The sequence below is a fragment of the Seriola lalandi genome, unplaced genomic scaffold, assembly GCF_002814215.2.
Source record: "Seriola lalandi dorsalis isolate HSWRI2012SDOR001 ecotype SW California unplaced genomic scaffold, Sedor1 jcf7180002054419, whole genome shotgun sequence".
Lineage (NCBI taxonomy): Eukaryota > Metazoa > Chordata > Actinopteri > Carangiformes > Carangidae > Seriola > Seriola lalandi.
This window is the reverse complement of record NW_019524972.1, coordinates 236,860-262,659: the sequence shown is the minus strand read 5'-3', so window position 1 is coordinate 262,659 and position 25,800 is coordinate 236,860. Positions and strand designations below refer to the sequence as shown.

General features: G+C 39.7%; 2 protein-coding genes across 4 annotated transcripts in view; both read right to left on the bottom strand.

Annotated features, from left to right (window-relative positions):
- Nucleotides 1-15,837, bottom strand: part of kcnab2a (potassium voltage-gated channel subfamily A regulatory beta subunit 2a) — an 83,487-nt gene extending 67,650 nt beyond the window's left edge. For 2 of the 3 annotated variants that reach the window (XM_023410246.2, XM_087175147.1), the window contains exon 1: nucleotides 15,754-15,837. The gene's annotated coding sequence lies outside the window, so the exon portion shown is untranslated. Of the gene's footprint in view, nucleotides 1-7,672; nucleotides 7,974-15,753 lie in introns of those variants that run through there. The other variant, XM_023410244.2, reaches the window with a different exon arrangement.
- Nucleotides 15,838-16,093: 256 nt separating this feature from the next.
- park7 (parkinson protein 7) lies at nucleotides 16,094-21,477 on the bottom strand. Its single transcript, XM_023410248.2, has 6 exons — nucleotides 21,300-21,477; nucleotides 20,667-20,768; nucleotides 19,570-19,629; nucleotides 18,719-18,788; nucleotides 16,958-17,044; nucleotides 16,094-16,600 (listed from the first exon to the last, which is right to left on the bottom strand). Exons 1-6 carry the CDS (start codon nucleotides 21,387-21,389, stop codon nucleotides 16,440-16,442), a joined length of 570 nt encoding a protein of 189 aa, XP_023266016.1. The 5' UTR covers nucleotides 21,390-21,477; the 3' UTR covers nucleotides 16,094-16,439.
- Nucleotides 21,478-25,800: the final 4,323 nt, after the last annotated feature.

The following is a 25,800-nucleotide window of genomic DNA, read 5'->3' as shown; positions in this document are numbered from 1 at the left end:
CAGAAGTCCTGTCTCATGTCAATGCTTTCCATCTTTATGTATCTCAGTATCTTAATATCAATATTGTGTTTCTGTGTTGCCAGCAGACAGTCTCTCTGCCTCCTACAGTGCCGTCCATCTGTCTTTCAACCTGTTTTAAGTAGCCCTTCACTGTACATTACTGTCTCTTCAGAATAATGTACCTTATTCTAAACAGTATTTGTTGAATTACTGTGGTTACAAGGGCAAATGGCAACAAAACAACTGACAAAACAAAAACTGTCTTGCACAAATCTAAAAAACATCTTGCTTTACAGTTGACACTAGCAACGCTATTCATCTCAATGAAAAACTCTTATTGCCTCCTACTTTGATGTTGTTTCCAAAATGCCTGACAATGTCTATACATCCTTTCTCAGCCCACATATGCGAGAAGCACTACAACATTATTGTTTGCATAACAGTCTATATAATTTAATGCTTGAAAACAAAATGACTATTCAGTGGGTGCTGATGTTTAGTGAGTGTTGATGTGAAGTAAAAGAAAACCAAAAAGCTTAAAAGGCAATTCAAAAGTATTCAAGCAAAACAACAGATCTCATCAACACTGATAAGGACGGGCTTCAGCTCCTGAAGCCCCCACTCCTTTCAGCTAACAAGAAGATGACAGAGGACACATCGGCACCAAAGCCTGGATGACCAAAGAGTGAAAAAACTTCAACCTGTCCAACAGTTTCCAAGTTGTGGTGTGAGACGTTGATGACAGAGACAGTGTCATCAGCCCAAGCTGGTATAGGGGGTGTGAATATATTCTTGGCAAGCATTAGGCCCCTTAGTATCAAATGAGCATTGTCTGAATGCCACCACTTACATAAACGTTATTTCTAAATGAGTGTATCCCTTCCTGGCAACTTCCTCCAGGGCAATGTTTCCTAAACATGACAGTTACTTCAGTTTACACCAAATGTCCCCACAATCCCAACATCGCAGCTCTGGGATGACGTATGTGTGGATGCCAATGTGCCACCACAAGAGCTGTAGCAACTGTGACACATTAAATTCAGGCAGGGTCCATGGATGAATCCATGCCTCAAACTGTTCTGGAGGCCAAAGTGGACTTGCTGAATAAAAGATAATTATATTAATACTGAAAGGAAGTGAAAGTGAAAATCCCTGATTCAAATCCTCTGCCTCAACTTTTGTGTCTTTGTGAAACTACAACACAGCAGATGAGCGCTGACAAAAAAAAAAAAAAAAAAGATCACTGCCACACCAAGACCTGACTGTCAAAGTTTTTGGAGCATTCCACTTTGAAAGTGACAATGCTGCCTCAAACTGACAATGCCCAAAGAGCACAGTGTATAGCTACTGATATCCCTGCTCACTTATTTATCACAAAGGTGACCTACATGACACTAGCTGCCTATGAGGGTAAGTATCTGCCAGTCGCATACAAATTTCAAACGAGATCTCCTGATCAAAGTGGTGTCTCTTTGTGAAACGGTGTCATGCCAGGGATTATATTTTCATGCTGGTGATTTTTATTTCTTTACTATAGCAATTGTAAATAATGTATAATAATAATAAATATTATGTTTCTGCTACTCTTAAAAATAATTCAAAGTGAATATTTATTATCCATTTACTTGATTAATATGCACAATATTTGGTACAATACTTGCTTAGTTGTGATTACTTAAAGTGCCGCCTCCTGCTCTTGACAAACGCTTTTCTAACAAGTATTGCACTCAGTGGATTTCTGTCATTTGTAACTGCAATTGTAGCATTGAACCGATGCGGTGGCGCTGCATCATAATCAGCAAAGTGCACCGGGAAAGGCGCTGATTATTTCTTTTCAATTTTTCATTTATTGTAGTCTTTGATATGTCATGAAATTGTGAAAAATGCTGTGAGTTTATTATTGTCCTTTTGGAAATTCCCCAGGATTCACTAGAACTCCTCAAATATGTTGCTTGTAAAAAGTGTTCTCTTGAGTCAGCTGAAGACGTGCTACACATGCACGTGTGAGCACATGATCAGGATGTTACCGCCTCCGCATCATTTTGTTCCAGGGAAAACTCTGTCACACATAGACAATCTGATCAGAAATATGGTAGTAACCAACACAGTGAAACAGTACAAAGTCAGAGAGGATGGATGGTTGGAAAGTTTTGAGGGAAACAGTTTTTAGATCACAAGCATCTTGTCTTCAAACGAGGCCAGCCAGCGATCTAAAAACTTTAAGCCACAGGGGTAACATAGGGGCTCAGAAGTCAAACCTACTGTTCTCACTCAGAGAGGCAGGCAAGGCCCTTAGTAGTGAGCTACTTTATATCCAAACCTAACATGAAATACTGAGGCTTTGTTCACAGAGTTCCCTCTTTCACAAACTCGCTTACTCATTGCAGTGAGTGTTTTCTTATTTACCGCTGTCAATAAGACCTTTGACAACAGTAAATAAGAGTAGAATTTTGTCACAGTATGATTGTTTGAAGAAACGGTAAGTAATAACATTACATTATCACCCACCTGATAGCTGCAGAAAAAGATACTGAAATGAAAATCAAGCACATAATCCCCTCTGATCTTGCAGGATATCCTCTAAAGGGTACATTCGACAAGTGCTAACAAATAAGTAAATATGCGTTTTGGCAGGTTTGTCTCCTCTCTGCTCTTTTTCTCCGCAATTCTCTTTCCATCAATCTATATTCATCCTCTCCCACTTCTTTGTCTGAGAGCTATGTGCCAGGTCAGCCAGCCCTCTGCTCTCACTGCAGCACAGACACATTAGGACTGACAAACCTCCAACAGAGGGATGTGATTTAATTCCTTTGTGTTCAAGATTTGTTTATATCGATAATGCAGCTTTGCTAATGTGTGTTTGATTGTAATGCATATACATAATACAGATTTGTGCCCAGTCATGTCATTCTTTTCATATGTGAGAATTAATAGCCTTAGATTTCTCTCAACCTATTTTCCTGAACTATTTACTCTTTGGTTCAACCTAATGGAGATGGGCCAGAGCCTTTTTTCTAGTGAGTAGCTAGCGCAGCCCACATGAGCTGTGGAAAAGTGAAGGACCCTGGAGCAGAAGAGACATAGCCTGGACCTGGGTGAGGAGTGCACATACAGAAAAATGACCAGGCGGTGACACCATCCAAAGCATCTGCTCTCTTACCACTTCCCCTAATGTCCCAAAGACAAAGCACTCACACACAACACTATCATGTGCACATTACACTGAACTAAACCAAAGTGAGTTAGCCTAAGGTGCATCATGTAAGCATAAAATAAATGGTTATCACATCATGGGTGCAAGTCAGTGATTAATGCTAAGCAGGCAACACAGTATTTTTACAGCAGTTTTACTAATGTTGCAGTCAAGAATCAGGACAAAAAAATCCCACAGTGCGCAGGCTTCAGACTGAGGCTTTCTAATCAATCTCAAGTATTTGCAGCAAATACAGACATGACCCCAATAACTCAGCCATCACGAACAGCACGATGTCTCATAAGTCACATACACACGTCAACCACTACAATCCGTGCTAAATCGTTATTCACACTCGCAATATTGTTGTTGTAATTCACATGGACTGTTCACAAAGCGTTGCAGTATATCACGTTTAATGTGGTTTGGGCTTTGTCAATCGCATCTAGACTCACAAATCATGTCCGACATGCACACATTACTTAAAAAGAAGCCCTGAAAAAACGAACATGGCAACATAAATCTTGATGATCACTCTGACTCTTTGTAAGATCAGAGAACATCAGAGTGGGAAAGCAGCCCTGTTGTATCTCAACACTAACTGTACCTTGTATGTGTGAAAATGTGTGCTGTGCTTATTCAATCTGTGATGTTTGTGGTCAGGTGTTGCATGCAGAAAGGTGGTCAGTCTTCATTTCTTGCGTGTGAAAAATTTTCTTTCAGACATTTAGGTCGACATCCGTCCATCTTTGGTTTTAGAGGGATTTATAACACTTGTTGGAAAGGTTTTATTGCACTTAACGTAACGAGTTGTCAACCAGTCTCTCCTCTGCTCTGCTTCATGTGTGTGGGGAGAGGCAAAGACACATACAAGGTGAAACAAAGCAGAGGAGAGAAACACAACTATAAATGACAACAAAATGTAGTAGAGATAAATAAATATTTTTATTTTTTTCCAGCTACATCTACTAACTTTTTCCACCTTATGACATTACTTAAAGCCCAAAGAAACTTTATGTTTCAAATCTTACATTATGCTTGTTTACATTCTGTATGCTATGCTTTGATCTACTTGCACTTATCAAATAGATGTACTTAGTACTCACATCAGGGTTTCCTACTGCACTGGAGCTTTAGTGATGAAATGTTTTAGTCAACAGAATTTGTTGCAGTGTATATCCTCATATTGTTCTCACATATTTAAAGTTGTTTGTGCACTTAGTCTTACCAACTTTTAAGGGTATTCAAGTTTAACAGTCAAACCCTGCTAATGTGTGCCTAATAAAGACTGTGTGGGTGTGGTTTGACAAGATTTGACAGTGGCCTGGCAACAAAAGCAAACAAATCCATGACTGTAATCACATCTTGATTGAAATAATGCTAAATCCTGATTGATGTGCAGAAGTACTCGATATCACCTTTTCCAACCCAGACCCACTACTTCGTGAGAAGAGCACTGACAAAACAGCACAGACCAAATGCTTATGTGAAACAACCAAAACTGTTTTAAATCCTGTATGCTCACATTAGACACTTTTGCACATAGGAAGCTGATTGAGAAAATATGTTTTCAGGGGCTTTAATGTTTTAAGTTATAACTGAATCCTGGCTTCTAGAATTAGAAAAGGGCATTCTTTCAACTTTTAGACCAGCTCTACCCTTATCAAGACTAATATAACCACAATGTCCTCTTTACTTCAGCAAAAGTCAATAAAAAAAAATATGGGAGTTAAGGAGGAGGAAAAAACACCTGCTAAACAAGTGTCTGATCATTTCACTGAGGTCCTGTGTGGGAATGTGTGTCCATGTGAGTATGTGTGAGTCTGATGCCCCTTGGGAGCTCCAAAACAGGGCTAATGAAGCTAGACAGGTCAGTAAATCTCAACTGCAGAATGATTACTGAGCTCAGTTTAGGAAACACCCCCACTGGAGCATCAAGCAGATCAACCTCTAAAAACTGCAAAGAGTCAGGACCTACATTAGTGATAGGGCTGAGTGAAATGTCAAACATGTTTCAGTCACTTTTGTGTAGTAGATGTCTATACTGTCTGCATAATAACTTACACCTCACTATGTGTTATGTATGTAACTCACCCAAAGAGACTTTTAAAGACTTTTCCCTCTAACATATGTAAGATATGTCTGCAGAGTACCATGGATTACAGCTAAAACAATAATAACAAACAAGTTGTCAAATGACTGAAAATGAGTCAGCAACAATTTTTGATAAGTCAAACATTCACTGGTTACAGCTTTTCAGATGTAAATATTTGTTTGCTTTCCCTCTTCTAGGTGAGAAAACTGAATATTTGGATTGGCCTGTTGGTCTGACAAAACATAATGATTAATCCTAAATAAACATAATCATTAGTATTCATTCAATCATTAATCAATAATGAAAGTAATTTTAAATCTTAATCCTACTATGGGTGACCCGGTGCAGATAGTGACTAACTTCAAAGCTAGGACTGGACGATGTACAAAAAAAATCATATTGCAATTATTTTGGCGAATGCAATATGAGTCGCGATGGTCATTTTTGCATTTTATTTTCACTGAGAAAATTATAAAAATTATCATGATATGATTTTTGTGGGGTCTTACACCAAACAAACATGTTCCTTTCCTTCCTCTGTAGCACCACAATGCTTCACTTATGTTGTGACACATTTTACCTTTATCAAAAAAATTGTAGCTCCTGCAATTTGGATTTGCGCTCGGTCATGTTACGATTTCGATAATATTTAGATTAATTGTGTAGCCCTGCTTGCATGCATGCATGCATGTGTGTTGGCACACTGTGCAGCAGCCTCTATTGTTTTCTGTTTTTTGCTGATATTGACTTTGGTATTGAAAATCATCCAATTTCAACGGTATTGGTACAGATTATCAAAATTCTGGTATTGTGATATCCCTACTCACATTTACCCATAGTGTGTTGATTTATTTTGTGATGTATAATATGCTTTGGCTATAACTCGGACAGACATTTGCCTGAAATGAAATGAAAATGAAACCTCTGACGAATTAACTGGTCTCAGTATTATCCTATTCCATTCTTTTAATACTTTGCAGTAACTGCTCAAAGAAATGTGTCTATGCTTTAAAATCAGCAGGTCCAGTATAAGTGCAACATCATCAAAAAAGTAGCATCTTCTTTGTTTCAAGCATAACAAGTATGAGGAATGACATCTAACCAAAGCACAAATTCCAGATGAATCAGCCTCTCCTGTTGTCACATACTGTAGCATTTCTTTAAGGGGATTCTGTTTGAAGTATTGTTGGTAGTATTGTTTGCTGGGCCTCATCAGTGCATTTAGCACTACTGTCTCTTTCATCATAAGCCTATTTGTTGATATTACAAATTAAAAGTTAGTATTAAGAACAGCAAGCTCAATCTGTTAAGAGTTAGGCTACTCAAGGACAAATTTAATGCAGACATTTCAGAAAAAGCCAGCTGGCTTTGTAATATAGAGCCCAGTGAAAGGACACACCAGCACATGAATCTGCCTTTTTCTGCTCCTTACAGAGCATTCAACAGCTTACTGCACCAAACTGAACCCCTGCAGCCTGCTTTCCTCTTGGACCAGAGCCCATGGGTAGGCAAGCACATATACTGTATACAAGAGTGTGCACACACGCACACTAACACGCACACACATACACACACACACGTGTACAAGCACACACAGGCATGCAGAGATACTGGCACACAACAATCAGCCTCGGCATGAACACCCACCCACAAACACACATTTAAATGACACGGTAACACATTCGGCCAGGCACAGATGACAGTCACAACCTCTCAGCAACACACATATCACAACATTGGGGAACAGTTAAGCCTTGGTTCTGGGTGTTGCTGGCTGTTGCAACTGCAACAGATGGAACTGCAGCAGCAGCAGCAGCAGTGGGGCAGGTAAGGTGAAAAGGAATCGAACCTCCTGTGTGAATGCGCATGTGTGTGGATGTGTATTTTTGCGTGAGTCTGCACCTATGCCTTTTACCCTGGCTATTTTAAGGCGGTTCTTTATAAATCCTACAGCATGTCCAAGTCTCTGGGAAGAATTCAAAAGGACAGGGCATGCATAAAACATGACAGACATCCAGACAGAGGAGAGTAATGGAGTAGAGACAGAAGAGAGAAAGAGCAAAATACATGCCAGTACAATAAGGTATGCAAAGACAGTTTTCAATGCAGCAGCAGCCCTATCAACTGTCCTGAAAGCTCTGAGACAGTCAGGGAGATCTGGATAGGTAGATATGCTACCTCGCTAGCATATTGTGTGACAATGTTAAATGCTGCTGCATACAGATAGTACGGCATTTGCTCCCCTGTAAGAAAACACAAGCAAGATCATCCCGACTCTCATTGACAGAGCAAAGTGAGAAGAGAGGCAGGAAGAGAGAGGGGTGAGAGAGAGAGAAAGAGAGATGGAGCATCAGACCTAGCGATGATGCTCTTGAAACACCCACCTCAGTCTGCTGCTGATTTCTGACGCAGTGAGCAGAACCAGGGAATAGATGCAGAATACAGTAGCTATGATGGAGGAGCAGGAGCCAAAATCCAAGCATGAAAACAGGAGAGGAGAAAGATACAAGACTAGTGAATGTGAGATCCTGTGTGACCAAGATTATGTGTCTGAGTGAGATGAGCATGTATGTCTGACATGAGAAAGACAAAAATACAGAAAGACAAAAAAAAAAAAAGTGACACAAGACAGAGTGAACAGGAATGGGAACACGAGGTAAGAAAGAAAGAGACGGAGAGAAGAGACTGAATAGATGTGTGAGCTTGGAGAGTCACTGAGCAGAGCAGATGCATTAAAAGGAAATGCCCCTCCCTCTTTCCTCTACACACACACACACACACGCACACAGCTCCCTTTGCACTGTCAGCATGCGAGTAAGCATGCATTCAGTGAATCAGAGTGAGCTGTAAATGGTAAAAGAGAAGAAGTGTGGGCCAGAGGAAAGCAAGCAAGAAGCATGTGTGTTCATTTTAAAATCAATGACATGACAGTCCTTCCTTGTACTAGGAAATCCATGGTTTCCACTGAAAGTGGCTTAAACTTATTGGCTGCATAGCAAGTGAACAGAGGTCAGAAAGCTAGCTATGGCTAAGAGACATTACACGGCATTACCAAGCTCTATGCAAACACTGAGAAAACCCCCTGTAAATCCTATATCCTTTAATGGCAGAATGAAACATACATACACAGTTTGACATCAATCTTGCAAAAAAGGTATATAAATAAATAAATACATTAAAAAAAAAAAACCTTCCAGTAAGTAGCACCCTGTATGCAGCAGCGTCTTCCTCTCAGGCCCAGGTATGTTCTCAGCTATGCACTCTCAACCTTCATGCAGGGGGCGGTCAAGTGAGAGGATTACTTCACTACAACAATCAATAATTTGATACATAATATGTACTACTGTACATCAAATGCAATGCACCCTTGTATACATAAGCTACCTATTTTATTCTCCTGAATATACTTTGAATGGGAAAATGCAAGATTTAAGATACTAATCATACCACCTGCTAACAAACTCCTATGGTTCCACGAATCTGCAAGTAATGCTAGCATGAATCAATGTGCTATAAACCCACTGCTCTCAAAAAGCAAGGATGGAAATTTCACTTAATGCTATTGATATTTAACCAACATTTATGAAACCGCCTACCTGACTATACTATGGTGATTAGATAAAGAGTGAGAGCAGGAGACAGACTGAGATAGAATGAGTGGGGCAGCAAAAGTTGACTGATGATAGTAAGAACACTAGGGGTACATTGGTTGCTAGTAACCATTGATGATGAGAAATACAGAGAATTACAAATTTGTTCAAATTGGTTTTTCAGTACAGATTGCTCTGGGCATCAGGTAACTGAACAGGTGGCCAAGCAGGTAGTTGGGCCCAGAGATGACGCCTTTTAAGTGGAACACATCCCAAGTCCCATCATGCATTTCTGTCTAGCCTCGGCCAAGAAACATTTATCAGTATGGTATCAGTGTATAGATGAGGTTAGTGCACAGGCGAGAGAATTGAAAGGTGCAGCACAGTTTTTCAGGACATTAAGAGCACAGCCAGTCTGAATTTATGTAACTGTACACAGCTAGCCAAGTAAATGGTAATCTAATCATGTGTGGCGTTGTATGCAGTTCTGAAACTGGTTGTTTATGAACTTTTTCAGCAAATCTGAGAAGAATACATAAATTATGGTAATGAAAAATGAGTTTTTGCATTTTATAACTTGTCTCTGATTTCTAAGCATTTCCACTACCAAGAAAAAATATTCTTAGATGTGCTCTACCTCTGTCATTACCGTTTGCTGTCAGTTTAGTGTTAAGATCAGTTTCCTTTAGATTTGTGTTAATGGATTTACCTCACCCTCACCCTGCATGTGTATGTGTTTCTGTGTATGTGTGTATGTTTCCCAGAGCCTGAAGGGACAGCTACAGCTTCACTGTTGCGCACCACTGTCCCTGGCCTTTCTTTCTAAGCTCAAGCCGAGTCACGGCATCTCCAGCTTCTGCTTCCAGTCAGACAACAGCTCTGCAGCTCACTCCTCTCCAGTCATGATGACACCAAGCATGGTGCGGTGTCTGCCAGACAGTCTAATGGGGCCACAGCAAGAGATCTTCACCCACACCCAAACAGTAACTACAACCTGTGAAGAGTTTCTGAGAGTTGACAGCACAAAAACTCCATTCAGTCCTCCAAAATAATAATACAAAAGCATTTAGTGATGCATTTCACAAAATGGATTAAAATGTGTGATTCTGCAAGTGGAAGCCAACTTAGACAAAAAAAATTAAGTCTGCTACAAAATCCTCTGTCCATTAACTCCCATAAATACACTCTCAAACATGGTCTTCCAAAATTTCCTACCTGCGACTCCACATTCATACTGAATGATGTGAGGGTTGGCTCTGTACTGTGTATGCCTAGTGCGGTAAGCCTGTAGTCTGCATGTGAGGCTCTGGAGCTTTGCCAGATAGCTGCATAAGGGAAGGGTGCTGCTTCTGTGATCATGCCAGGTGCTTGAGTGTTTGTCCTCCTCAATACCAGCTGCTGGGCAGTTCAAGAAACAATCGGTCTGTTAATGTTAACCCATTTCTTCCTGCTGCTATTGCAAGGTATTGGTTGAGGCCCCAAAAACTGTCTGCAAGAAAACCAAAATCTCAATTCACAACAATGTACGACAACATCCATACTTCCTTTTTTTACACTTAACTATGCCTGGTCAAGGTCAATCGGTGTACAGCAAGACAATAAATGCAAATTAAAATAGCCCATGCCAATCTGCAGGACAGCTATTTGAGCAAATTAAAGCATTTTTTAATGGACTGCTATCAGCGCTACCCATTACAGATACTTTCAAAATTGTAACCCACTGTGCTCGAGGTACACCAGCTGTACTAACAGAAGCCAGCAGTTCAATTAATGATATCCACACTGACTGCAAGCATCAGAGTGCCTCAGCAAGCAGACCGATCCTTCTTAGATTAAACTGTCTTTCTTTGCCTTTGGCGCTAGGCCTGCCATTAACATGTGTCTTCAGTGATCCAATCACAAGTGGTCAGTTCTAAGTACATCAGTTCACACCTAGCATTAGAAAGTGTCTCCACATGCATCTCGAGTGACCACTTATCATCGGATCTCACTTGCCTGAATAAACGTGTACGCGTTGTTGTTTTTAGCCAGTCTGACTGTGACAGACAATTCCATTGTGAATATGTGTGTGTGTGTGTGTGTGTGTGTGTGTGTGTGTGTGTGTGAGTGAGTGAGAGAGAGAGAGCAAGCGGTGCAGGGAGGGGTTGACTGAATCAATGTGCTGCATGCAGCTCTACACTGAAATAAGGTTTTAGCCATTTGAAATAGTAAAATATTTTGGGTTCATTATGAAACTGTGGCAATACTAATTGGACTGCGGCAGAGGACGTCAGTAGAGTAGGTGGTCCTTCAATGTGGCCCAGAACGCATTTATGTTCACATTGCTAGAAGATTGTGGTCAGAGTGATTGGACCTCAAATACTTTCTCAATGCATCTTGGGTGCATCCACACCCGTATTTAGAGCTGTCCACTTGTGATCAGATCACCCGAGACAGATATTAATGCTAGGTCTGAACAGGGCTTCAGTTGGACCATGCCTCTAAAAGTGTGTTGCAGACTGAAATGCATTTAAACTGTATTTTGTTCATGCAGGGGATGAAGAGAAAATTTTCAAATCTTTCTACTACAACAGTTCTACAGTGCCACTCCTGTGTTTGTGTACAAAATCTATAGCTTGTGAGGCAAGCAATTTTCTTAATCTAAAGATATCTGCTGTCAAAAATACATAATCTAAACTGGAATAGCTTTTGTAATTTTAATATAGGAGTACATTAGTTAGTTTAGGTTTCCACTGTACAGCTGTATTGTGTAAAATGAACAGGTGAACCATAGCAGGGTGGAGGAGCTGTAGATCAGTGAGTTACCTGTGAAGATCTTATGGGAACATGCAATGCCAAATCAAGTTGTGACTAGCAGAGGTTTATAATGTCCAATATTAAAAAATATATATATATTATACAGGAACTTGTACAGATAACGATATTTATCACTTCATTAACTCAAATTTCACCATATGTCTATAATATAACTTTGATGCTTGGTGCAGAATGATGCAACACTTAGAAAACACTGCTTTATCAGTGCTTCTCCTGATTCATTGCTAGATACTAGTTTTTACAAGTTTCTGCAGTCACAACACTTTCTGTATTTGGACATGTTTTTGCATTTGTCCTGAAATTGAAAAAAAGTTAAATGAATCATCCTTGTAATGTAATGGGCACAATTCAAATATTCTTTTTTAGAGTGATAGGATCATTTTAAGCTGTAAATTAATTGACTGATATATCGATACAGCTTTTTGAGTTTTGGTGGTGTGTTTGACCAGAATTACTTTTAGAGCAACATTTTTTTCAGATACATACACCTTTTTGTATGATTTTGAATTTGTGGGTCTAACTAGACATGGCACAATATTTTAATTCTACAAATATAATTATCAGAAAAATTAAGGGGAACAGGAGTGGCCTGTAAATTATTATCACTCAGCATACAACACTTAACACAACTGTTTACAAGCAATTGGTTATTCTTTCAACCCCATATTGAGTTGAGACTGAGGTCCTTTGGGTATTGCTGAGGAGAAGGCCATTAGGCTTTTAGTGCTACAGTCTGTGCATGGTCTCACTGGGATTACCACAGACAACAGAACAAGTGACAGGCATTAAGTAAACAAAATTACAGCAGCTGAGGAATTATTCTGTAACTTATTGCACAACACAGAAAGCCACACAATCAGTCAGCTCCTGACCTGGTAGATGAGAGTGTAAAGATACAGTACTGGCAGATGTTTCAGACTGACACAGAAGAGGGTGATGATGCCATTCTACTGTAATAGGTTTGGACTCCAAGCTTCATACATAGTCAGATGATCTAAAGACATGGAAGGGAAAGACCTTGAGCTAGTCTCAGATCTCAAATCTTGAGTTCATAGCGGACGGTGATTATGCCATAGAAATATAATCTTGTTATACAGTTTTCTTGACATTACAGTTTATGAATGAATTGATCACCAATTATCCCAGGACTGAAAAAGTTCAGCTACAACCAATAAGTTGATGCTGCACATCTAGCAGGTCACCATGGGATGACACAGCATCTGCACTTCTGTGTATTTGCTCGCCTTTACTAACATACAGGAAACAAACAAATACAGTTATTCTTTACAACAAGCAAGCTGAATAAGGTAATTTTCTTCCTCTTTTGGTTTAGGATTCGCTTTTATACCTCAGGTCAGAACTGTTAGTTCTGCTAATTGTTCTTGACCTAAGCGGAATACAATGCAACTACTATTTGATGTGCATCGGTCACATCTGGATGATTCTCCATTACTTTAGTGAAGTCGGTGCAAATACCGAGCCAGTGTATGGATACTACATACCAATAAAAACATACATGTAGATTTATTTAGATGAAAGCTCAAATGCTTGTCCTCACATACCCCTGAAGTCCTTTTTTGTTTATGGAAACACTAATTACAAGAGCAGTGCAGACAACCTAATATCAGCGAGATAAGTGTAACTTTGGACAGCTGAGATCAGCATTTCTCATTAACCTTTGCATTTGAAAATGTTCTAGATAAAAGTCTAAAGTATCTATGCAATTACCTTGCCATGTTCTTTTCTAAAAATACACAAATTAAGTCTGCACTTATTTGTAGATGCCCATCAGAGCATTTTTTTCCAAACCATTTTTCTGGCAAACAAAGTCCCCCAGAGGAATTAATTGGAGTAAAATGTGGCTGATAAAAACAACCATTCCAAACAATCAGTTTAAAACATATAATCTGTCATTGCATTACGCTGATGCACACACAGTCTGATATGATGTAAAATGTCTATTCTATTCAAAACTTAAGGCTAGGAATCTGTGGCCTATAGTTGTCCCAAATTGTATCATCGGCAAGACCTACAATTTAAATCCCACATTGGGTGAAGTGCCAGAGATTGAAAAATCTATTCATTTATTACTGATGAAACAAAGAAAAATACTGATGTTTCATGTAATCCAAATTGCTTGCAAACTTTCTATTACCTTGTGAAATGTATCTGCTGAAGCAAGTCAGGCAAGTAAATTCAGTCTTCACTGTCTGCAGGCCAGTGTGAGTAGGGGATCTAATCAGGAGATGCAAAGTGCAGCACTCTAATTGCATCATTAGCTAAACCAATGACTCAGTCACAGTGACTTCAGCCTCACCCTCCCCCTACCCCTCCCTCTTCTGCCCCATCCAGAAATAGGGAGTCAAGCCTCAAGCTCTTTACTGTACAGCTGCTCAAGCAGAATAATTCTAACATGTTATGTGCAACAGCGCAAAATGTTAACGTTCCAGAAATATCCAACTGAAAAACATAGCATTAATGAGACTATGCTATACAACTGTCATCGAGACACTGTGTGAGCACTGATGTTCGTCTTCCAGGGAATGGCAAAGATTAGTTCTGAATGTTGAAACACACAAATAAAACATATTGGCTCAGGCACACAATGTAGTGATGTTGCCTCAACATGACAGACATGGCCCCATCTAAAATGTTGAAGACTTTCATAGGGCAAACAACTAGCCTGAACCTTATCATGGTGCACCCAGAGGTAATAGCCATGCACAGGTGCACACTCATGATTGTGATGATTTGGATCTTGATGTGATGTGATTTTAACAGTAAACAATGCCCTGTTGATGCATTGCAATGGGAACATAGTCTCGCAGTCTTTTTTTGGCTCACTTTTGTTTGGTTGTACAATGGTGGATGAAAAATCCACTTGAGTTGCCCTCCTACAGAATCTGGATGACCCCTGACTTGCTGTGGTACCGCATGCTTTGCTAAGAATGACTAAGAGGCGGTTTCCCAGCAATTGAGAAAAATGCAGCCTGCCAGAAAAGAACTTGCACTTTATTTCCTGTCTATGCAAAGTGAAAGAGGTGACGATAACACCTCCAGTTCTTCCTGTTTTAAGGACTCAAATGAAAATGATGAGCATAATCTTGACAGGCCTCGTGGTGTCAATGAGGACAGCACTATGGTGAAGCCAATTCATGTTGCAAAATGCTGCTGCTGCAGGCAGACAGGCTCCACACAGGTACCTTCTTAAATTAATAAGACATAAAGTGCATGTCTTTATAAAAAATAAGTCATTCTAAAGACAGCCATTATCGATATCGTGACCTTAACCTCGACATTAAGATATTCCCTCTTGTCATGTTTGTTTGCTATAAAGATTTTTAGGTTATCATATTGTCAGTTGCACGTGCTTGACAGCGCTTTTTCTTGCTGTCACGGAGGAGATGTCTTGGGCTGATGGAGGAGTTAACCTGGCCTCTGCCGCACTGTATTAGCTACAGTCAGTGTATGCAGCACAATCTGACTGCGGCTGCTGCTGCTGAGGATGGGGAGCTTCTGGGACTGACGTCTCCATGTCGGGTCACATCTGCAGAACGATCTCTCAGTGATAAGATACGGCTTTAGCCTGATTTCACTGTGTTTCTTGTGTGCTCAGTCTGAGAGCATCTTTGAATTGTGAACATGGTAGTGAGCGTTATCTCGGGCTAATGTTATAACTCTGCCCGGTCAATTTGAGACGCTGATGTCAATCTATTATTCCATGAATTGCAGCGAACTTGAGGCTCACCACTCAGCACACTTAGCAGGTTAATCACGGCTTAACAAAAATGATTGCTAGGTTCAAACACCCACTCTTAAAATGATGCAACTAACACTTGTCCTTGTTGCTGTCGTGTTAGTAACAGACGGTAACGTTAAAATGTCTTGTCAATTTCGATATCGTTAGTAGCTAGTTACCGTGATTAACGTTGCGTAAACTGCTTTGCCAACATTAAACAGCGAACATGAGAATATCTAAACGCTATTGAACCAATTTCGGAGGAACACTGTCGTTGATAAAAGTGTAAATAGCCCACACAACACTTCCAGTCTCTTACCTTTGTCGAAATCCGTCTCTTCCTTTTTGACTGTGAAGACCCTCTGGATTTTGTTGCTCTGACACAACTACCACGCGCTGCATGATAACCCCGCCCTCCTGGCTGCGGGCGAGCCGCTATTGGTCAGTTGGAATACAACTGCAGCCATGTCGAGGCTTCTCATTGGCCAGCTCACCTGCCAATCTATTCGGATTCTGCTTCCCGCGTTCTAAGTAGCGCTCACAATACATTACATTATGCAGCCTATATTTAGGCGTCAACAACCACTGCAGGCATGTGAAAACAAGTCACAGTGACCTCCAGTATAAATATACAGTATAGAAAGACAAACAGAGATTCGTCACATTAATGTTTTAATGACAAGTGAAACAATAAAGGCAATCAGAATAATGAGTAAGCATGTGGGAGAACTACAATGAAACAAAATCTATTTAATCTCATTTGGAAGTCCTGTGCAGTGACTATCTAGTTGTATTTCAGTGTTAAATAACACATGGTGCCTTTCATTGCTAACTGAGAAAGACTAGGGGAGGACACAGAAACATCTTTATGTCCCCTTGGGAGAGCGATTTGTCACTAGCAACTTTGACTACTTGTGCCAGCTACATTGGAGAAGCCGTTTCAGTAATGCCAGGCTTGTATGACAGGCAGTGCTGCTTGCAGGATGTAACTGAACACAGCTACATTCAGTCTTTAATAACAAGAGGAGCCTTGACTTGAGCTGCAACCTCAGCCCCCATAAGTTCCTCTACAATTGTCAGGGCAAATTCGAAACTGGTTCCTGGCCCACGGCTGGTGATGTAATGTCCATCCTTCTGTACTCGAGCCTCTGAATATTTATAGTGATCTAAAAAAAAAAAAACACAAAGAGCAATACCATAAGGATAATCACAACATGAGAGCTACAAGCCACAGGCTGAAAGCCAAACATGTTAGACACCACAGGGTACTATAAGCACTACCACATAGATAATCTATCACTATTTCAGCTGACCCAGTTCTAGTATGTTCTGTCAAATTCCTGCATCCGCTTTCACCTCTGAGTGGTGCGCTCTCCTCTACTGCATAGTGGCATGATTTTCTATAGGAAAGATAGAGCTAGTACAGCACCATCTACTGCCCTTTTGTAAAAAATTACAATTCCTTCTGTTTTGAATTAAAGTTAAAGCCACTAGCACTACATTTCAACATATGTTCCTATTACCTCCAGTCATCATCTTCTCCTTCATGGCTGGATGTGTAGTGACTGTGCTGCCGTAGCCGATGCCATGTGCCAGAAGAGCAGTAGGACCTGCAGGAGAGCAAAGCTGCGTAAGGTTCATTTAACAGCTTCCTCTTATAAAGTGACACTTCAGAACATGTTCTGTTGCTTGTTAGTCCAAGTTTTCATCTTTATGCAGTTTAAACAAAGGTTGCAGGAGTCAAAGGTAAAATACTGATGAATTTGACTTTATTGACTGCAATTAGTATTGTAAATGAATTATATCAATACAGAATATTTGATGACAACACTATGTCCTAAAGGTGTCCTCAACTATACCATTGTTTCTAAAAATATACACATGCAGTATACAGTTTCAGCCTCTCTCCTCTGCACCACATTGGAAAGAGAGAAAAAAGGAGAGGCTCAAGGCATTGACTGCTGCTGCATTAACTTTGGCAGCGTCCTAGCACTGCAGTGAGCTCCTCCAAAAACTGTTAATAAATAGAAAGGTATTGATTATGCTCCTTGGCTGTCTTCCCATACAGTCTAAAGATTACACTTTCCCCTGGCAGAACAGCAGTCTGCCAGTTAAAGCCAAGCTACTCTTGTTACAGCAAGTCCCCACCCAAAGGACGCCAGTCTGGCAGAGAGAGAGAGAGAGAACCAGAGACAGACAGCAGGGCACACATGGAGAGAAGGATGACGATGATACCCATCTTTCTATCATCTGATCAATCTTGAAAATGATGTATTTGTATTTTGTGTACATGACCTTACATGCATGTAACAAATATTACCACAAAAAGAGAACTACACAATGGTTAACTTAACCTGCAAATTTTACACTTATTATTAATGTGGTTTTCAATCAAGCCCTTTTAGAACAGACCTTTTTCATATGTCATGATAACAATTTTCATGTTACAGAAGAATAATAAGTCTTGCCACTGTCCCTCTTGCTGGCAGGTTCATTAAACTGTATATTCCTGTGAGGATTTCAGTAATTTTCTAGGACACCCTTCAATCCACTTTGCCGCATTGGTCCCCTGTCCTATTCAAAATGCCCTTCCAATGTCCTTTCTCTGCATACAGAGGCTGTCAAATAAAATGTCAGTGCTCATGGGTTCACTCAGGGACAGTTATTAATCAAACCCTCACCCTTTCATCTCAAATGCCAAAAGCAGGTCACAAATGGCCATAAATTAATGAAGCACATTGTTTGTTAACGGTGTGTATTTTTCAATATGTGGTTAAGGTGTGTGGTTTTAAGGGCACATCCAGTTACTAAAATACCAGAAAATCCTCCAGATTCAGTGCCATGTGCATTGAACCACTGCACCTTTTTTCTGTCCAAGATCTTTAATTCCAGTTGCGAGGAAATCCAAATCCCATTTACTGGCACAACAGTCGCTTGATATGTTCAAAACCAAAATATCACACCTTTAGCGTTGTTTCTAGGTAAAAATGTTTACGGGTCACACGGTAGTTTATATCAATAATTTGTCAAACTGGTTTGATTTATATGGAAAACATCAGCAGTATTTATTGCTCAATTACTTATGACAATGCTATTTTACACAGAAAGCTCCAGAATTAACAGCATTGTGTAGGTTGTGTAATTCACATGTACTTGAATAAAAGCACAACATGGTGGTCAAAAATGAGGTCATGTCATGTTTAAACTTTAACCGATAGAAATGCATCACTATCAGATGCTGCTCCTGTAGAATTATGACTTTGGTTTGTTTTCTCAAAATGTACCTGCACAGATGGCTGCAATCAGGCCTTTTCTGCCATCTTGATCTTTCAGCACCTCTTTCACAGCAGGAGACTGCAAGAGAGCACAAAAACCAGATGCACCGTGAGCCATCTGCAGGCCATGTGATTGCACAGTGTGCCGACTACGCTATAATCATGGAAACAACCTGGCAATCACTGTTTCCAACCACAGATGTATTAAACACAAACACTAACAATAATATCTAAACTAAACATGGTCTTAGAATATTAAATAAGTTTTACTTATAAAAGAGTCTTTTATGTCATCCATGTAGTACAGAAGGATGTGAAAATAATAGAGAATATTTCATAAGTGGACACTTTCGTGTACTCTCAATTCCAACACCCAAAATGTTTTTTGGGTTTTTTTTTTTTTTTTTAAAAGATGCAAATATAATTAATGATACTAAAAAAACACAGCACATAAAATATCATCTCTACTTGGTTCATTCTTCTCCCCATTCATCCAATTTCTACACTCACTCATCTTCGCAGAGGGGCCAGAGGCAGTCCTATATTAATGAACATTTAACATGTGTTTTATTTAACTAAGAGTATAAAACAAAAAATATTTCATTTACCATTATATGTTAAAAATCCTCATATTTGAGAAGCTAGAAACATATTCAATCCACTAACAATTATTTTCATTATCGATTAATCTGCTGATTATTGTTTCGATTACACTGTGTTGCTTTTCTACCTCTGAAAGGGGGCACTGTGACAGAAAAAGTTTGAGAACCATGGGGCTAGACCATGTGACTGGAACCCTAGAAGATCAAAACATGGAAAGACTGATCCATTTAGATGCAGTTTGTCTGAGTATTTCTCACCTCTGCTAGGTTCTGGGCCCCTGGCATACCTCCTGGCAGAAGCACCACATCATAAGGACCCTGGGAAACAGACCATAATAGATGGAGACCGACAAGGTTTAACATTGCATAACACCAGACATCATCTATCTGCCTGATGGAGCTTATCAAACTGAACATATACATACAATACAAAAAACAAATAGTAATAAATAATACGTCATGTGGCTCTGAAATCTTACGTCTGGCTTTAATGACAGTGTTAGAAGGTGCAGTTGTGTGCAAAACATTAGGAACTCCTGGGAAAATTACATTTTGTTGATTTTTGCAGTGAGAATTGGTAAATACAACAAGCAGCAAAGAAAAAGACTTAGCCTTAACTAAATTAGCCTTCCTTTAAATGCTAATGCCATGTTACTTCTTATTACATGAACTTAGAAACCAGCAAAAAAAAAAAAAAAAAAAAACAGTAATTGTGACGTGCACAAGTTTGGCCACCCTGCTAAGTCAGTACTTAGTACTCCCCCTCTTTGGCAGATATCACAGCTTGCAAATGCTTGTTGTAGCCAGCTAAGAGTCTTTCTATTCTTGATTTATGAATTTTCACCCACGCTTCCTGCAGAGCTGAGATATTTTTAGCTTGTCTTGCACTAACAGCATGTTTAAGATCTACCCACAGATTTTCAGTAATTTTCAGGTCAGGCAACTCTGAGGGCCACTCCTGAGCTTGTGTTTCTTGAAGCAGTTCATGGTGTTCATGGTGGATTTTGACTTTAGATCATTGTCCTGTTGTAGAAACCAGCCTCTTTGCAGCTTCAGTGTCTTGACTGACTGCAGGACATTTGGATTCAGAATTTGCTGATATTTAGTAGAATTCATTTCTAAACCTGTGCAATGTTTCCTGTCCTACTAGCTGCCACACAACCTCAAAGCCAAGTACTTCCACCCCACCCCACCCCCATATTATACATACGTGATATATATATATATATATGCAACTTTGACTATTGATTTTTATCTATTTTTTTAAATCCATGAAATAAAAAGTAACATTTGAAGACAAACATAAACAAAATATTTATTTTCTTTTGCATACACCTGTAGCTACTGAACCTAACCTGTTTGCTGGCATCCTCCAGGCTGGCATCAGGACAGATGACGACGTTTCTGCTGCATTGGACTGGCTCTTTGCCCGTCAGTCCTGCAACCGTCACTGCAATCTACAGGTTTGGGTGGGTAGTGGGGAAAAAAAAAGCACAGAATTAGCATAATTGCAAGACATTGCACCCTGTCTGCATATGGCTGACGGAGACTTTTATTTTGATAGATATCAAATGGCGGAGAGTTGCAATGGCGTTGGACTTTGACATTTAACTTGGCCCCTGTCTGCATTCACTTTAAAGGTTGTGAGTGCGTCAACAGTAACCCAAACAGGTTATTAAATTCTAACAAAAGATAAAAACTGTAAATGGCTGAATAGTAACTATTCCTCCTGTTAGTTCAACAGTTAGCAAGCTGATTCATGTTAACGCTATCCCCTTTGCAAATGACGCTTATCGTTTCCACAGTGAAAGCTGTTGACACCAAAATACATTACAATGTGCATGACAGCGTTTTGGCCGGACTGAAGGGCTGGCTAAATTTAACCAAAGCCAGCTGGCTAAGTTGTGTTGTTCTGTGCCACCATTAGCTAGCTGACTGCTAACACACACACAGCATTGCCATATAAAGTCTGCAGACGAGTTACAAACCCCAGCTCTGCGCATGATGTCCACAGGAATAACAGTTTCCATCTCCTCTGCACCTTTAGACAGGATTACTAATGCCCTCTTTCCTGCCATGGTTAGCTTGCAGTTCTGTTTCTAGCAGGTGCAAAGACGCTAACTCCAGTGTGCAACTCCCAGCAGGAACTGGAATACTCTGCAATGAGATTTTGACAGAAGCAGGGTTGCCAGGTTGGCCCCTACATCCCCCTTTCAAAGAGAGTTGGCCATTCTACTCTACCCATGTACACCCATAGCAACACACCTCAAGTACGATCTCTTATTGAAAGTGTCAAAACTAAAATGCACAGAGAACACAACAAACACAAAGAAACTACACTTACACTAACTGAGTACAAAGAGCGGATGCAATACATCTGCCGTCTTTATAGAAATAATACTGGAGGCTAAATTACAAATTGGTAAATTAACTGCTTTGCCTCTGTACTGTGACAGCAATATCATTATCCAATACATGAATTTGTTGATTTTGTTTTAAATTGTCCATTAGCTCATAGTAAGAAGTATGTGGCGTGTTTACAAATACCTTTGCTTATTCAAAATGATCATTTTCAATAAATTTATAGAAAAATGTATGGCCACGACTTTTAACCTTTATGGCTTGTGACCCCTTAAGACAAAGCTATGTCTATTACAGCCTCTTGTCACAGTCTATGAGCTATGAACGAAGACATTTTCCCTCTCTGATTCAATTACTGGAATAAACCTTAGTGGCTTACATTGTTAAAATTATTTAATAATTCACGAGAAAAAAAAGGAAAAGATTAGAGGAAATTCTGACTTTGTGTTGCAGAGATATATTTGTCCTGCTTTCATATCCTGTTAATCATCTTGTCATACCTGTGATTTTATCTCAGGTTGGAAACCATATTTACTCAAAGTCACAAATACAGCACCCAGACTGACAAACAACACCTGCAAATTCAAAAAAGTAAATGTGTTAAAGGGCTGTTTCCATGACAGTGTGCATTAGCTACTTTTCCACTAAGTACTATTTACAATGTTCATCTTTAGGCCCTAAGCAAGGAACATCAGTGGTAAATGCTGGATCTCATACAGTCAAAAAAATGTATGTGCACACTGAAAAAAAGAAACCTGCGTGTAGTATAGCAACTAGTTTGCAGTCTAAAAAAAAGAACTGCTTCTGGTGCTATTAAACACATACTAATGTGGCAATAAAATTACCATTACTGTGTGGTATACTCCAGAAATGATTTTACAGTGATAGTTCAGCTGTTAGCAGTGCATTCTTTATTCCAGTAGGTGGTAGCATTAACCCAAGATTCAGCAAAGGATGTCAAAGGAAGCTTGAAAAAGAAGTCTAGAGTGAACACAAACGTTAACTGAATCCAAAGGTTAAATGTAACTTTAACATTCTGTAAACAATATGATTTTTTTTTTTTTTTTTTAACAAATCCATGAACCCTGTTACCTAATCACAGTCTTATCATCGGAATGATTCAAGGTTAATTCAGACATGTAATGAATGAGGTTTTTAAAAACAATACCAGGCAGCAGGTCACTGAGGTCACCGAGTTCTGCAGCAAACTTCTGCAGCAAACTCTTAAGACAGTTAGGGAATCATATCCCAGTGTAAATCCGAGACTTAATGTGTGGGGCTTTAGTGTGCAGGCACCTATCCTAGTTAATGTGCCTCTGTGCATTCTGCTGCTGAGATTCACTTTCATATTTGTGCGTCAAACTAGAGCCCAGTGAAACGGCAGATTAGACAAAAGCGTAGGGGGTGCTGGCAGCAGGTTGTTTATTGCGTGCCTGTGAGTGAATCCAAGAGGCAGCGGTGATTACCAACATATGCAGCTGGGGATCAACTGAACCAGACCCGCGGTGGCACTCAGGCTAATTTCCATACATTAATTCACTTATATTAATTTACTAATTTCTTTCACAATGTAATCATAAAGTGCATGATCACACTGAGGACATGTTTCAAAGTGACTTGTGACACAAATGTAAGGAAGACAATTACTGTCTGAGACACTGAACACAAAAGGTCTAACCAACAACTGACAAATAAAATTATCTAACGGTTTGCAGGGGGTTTCATCTTATCGCGAGCAAGTTTGAAGTCTTTACAGTAAGATTTTTATACAATTCAAAATGAATGAAAACAGTTTCCTAAAAACAATAAAAACACATTCAAGGAGATGGTGGTTATTCCTGTATTTTTTTTTTTTTTTTTGTCAACAAATCCTTAAAAACGCTCAATAAATTGATCTTACTGAGAAGTCGTGGCTGGCTAGCCAAAGCCTTTTTATTGATTCCCATTTGTTGTAGACCTCCACTGTTTTCAACATACATTATGAGCCTCACTTGCACAGGGCGAAATGTTCCTTCCTTATGACGAACGTGGGCACTGTAGTTTATTTTTAAGGTAGTCCCATACACACTGTCCTTCTGCCATAAATGCTCACTAGTGCATATTAATCCACAGCTGAAAATAGTCCCCAACAAATACACCATTTACTTCTGTTTAAGTAACATTTGCTCAAATCTATAGTGCATCACTGCTTTAGGAAATTTCTTTAGAAAAACAAAAAAAAAAATCCCTATATATTTGTGATCTGTTTTATATCTTCAGTACAGGAAACAACAGGCTGAGAACCACTGACAGGGTAGGGAGGTTGGAAAGTATTGAGAAACTAACAAACACATTTAGTTGATCTTTTTATGGGATTTGCTGACAATAGAAAAAACATCTAGAATAATGCCAAACTTATCTTTTTAAAAGTCTAAAACACTACACTACACTACAGCATTAGCTTTATGCGTAGATTTCAGGAAATTTGAAAGAAATTGCAAACTGGTATTACCCCTAAATGTGGCATGGCAACAAATGATCATTATGTGTGTGTATAAGTGCATGTTCTACTACTTGGTGAATGTGAGATTGGCCTGTGGAGTAAAAGGGTGCTCATCAGTGGATTCCTTTGCGTATTATTATTTCTCTTGTGGTCCCTCTTGCCTGCATCACCAGGCCTTGCTCTGCTTTATCTGGCCGTTCACAGAGGTCTGCTCGAAAACCTGAAGGGTTTCTGGAATCAAACCTCCGGGGAGATGAGAATACAGAAACATTTTTTTTTTTTTTTTTATAAGACGGGGACAGAGGAAAAAGAAAATCCTCAAACTGAAATGAGGGAATTCCACAAATTACCGTTTGTCACAAAGTAATCCTGTTACTATTGCAAAGAATATGAAACGGTGTAAACATGGAAATAAACTGCCAATATGGATGTAGCTTACAAGCAGAGGCTCTGTTCAGTTGAGATATACAGCTGCAAACCCTGTTTCAGATCCCCAGTAAGGAAGAGTGCCACAATATTCAAAGTGGTTACAGAAAATTTGCTTCTACAGGGAGAGATTAAAATTTTCAGATGTTTTTTTCTTTCTATTTATTCTTTGCATTTCTACATTCCAACTCATTTTGTCCAACCCTTGTGCTCACCAGTTACTCTTCCCAGTCATCTAATGGCAGCGTTCAGGGCTTGCATTGCTGAAGTCAGAGAACTGATGAATATTTAGGAGCATTTTATCTTCCCATCTGTGCACAGGCTTTATCTTGTGTCTGCTTCACACATTGTAAGCCACTGAGTGCATGGGATGAGTGACAAGCATATAATCTTGATTGCATCTTGATGCTATTACCTTATGCTGCCAAGCGCTCAGGTGACAGCTGGGGGACAGTGAGGAGGTCTAGGGAGAAAAGGTGACATTGAATTTTATGCACCTGTGTCGGCAGCGAGCAGCCAGCAGCCACGCACAGACACAAGATGGCGCCAGCTGAGTGAGTTCAACTTTGTGCAGGGTAGTTCAAGAGCAAGGCCAACTGTCTGAAGACATTTTCAACAACAATCTCTGCAAATAATGAAAAGAAAATAACACAAAAGTTGACTTTGTAAAGGCTGCGGCAAAAAGGCAATCAGATGTCTTTTCTGGAATCACAAGTTTTCAGATGTATAGCATGTATTGCCAACCAAACAGATAAACTGAACAAAGATACGTTTGGATGTATGTCCCAGCATTCATTAAACAATTTGTTTTAAATGCTTTATCCAAAATGAGATTCCTACAAATCCAATGCATGACAAATTGTTTTCAACCACAGAGGCAGTATTACAAATTAAGGCAGCACATTAATGTGTTGTTTAGATTATTGAGTATGTGTAACAACATGAACCAGAATTGCCTCACAGTCATTTCTGGTTGCAATAATCTGCCTATCCTCAAATTATGCCCCTACCCATATTATTTTACGGGGAGGGAAGGGAGGGGGGGCAAAAGTGACTCTCCTTTTTCTTTATTCTCCCTCTCTGTCTCAGTGAGTATCAGTTTGTTTTGCTCTCAGCTTGCGTCTATTAGATGCCTTAATGCTGTACAGCGTGGCCTATCTTCAAACAGGAATGCTGATGATACTGGCCCTGCAGCGGTGCTCCCCTCCCCACCCCACCCC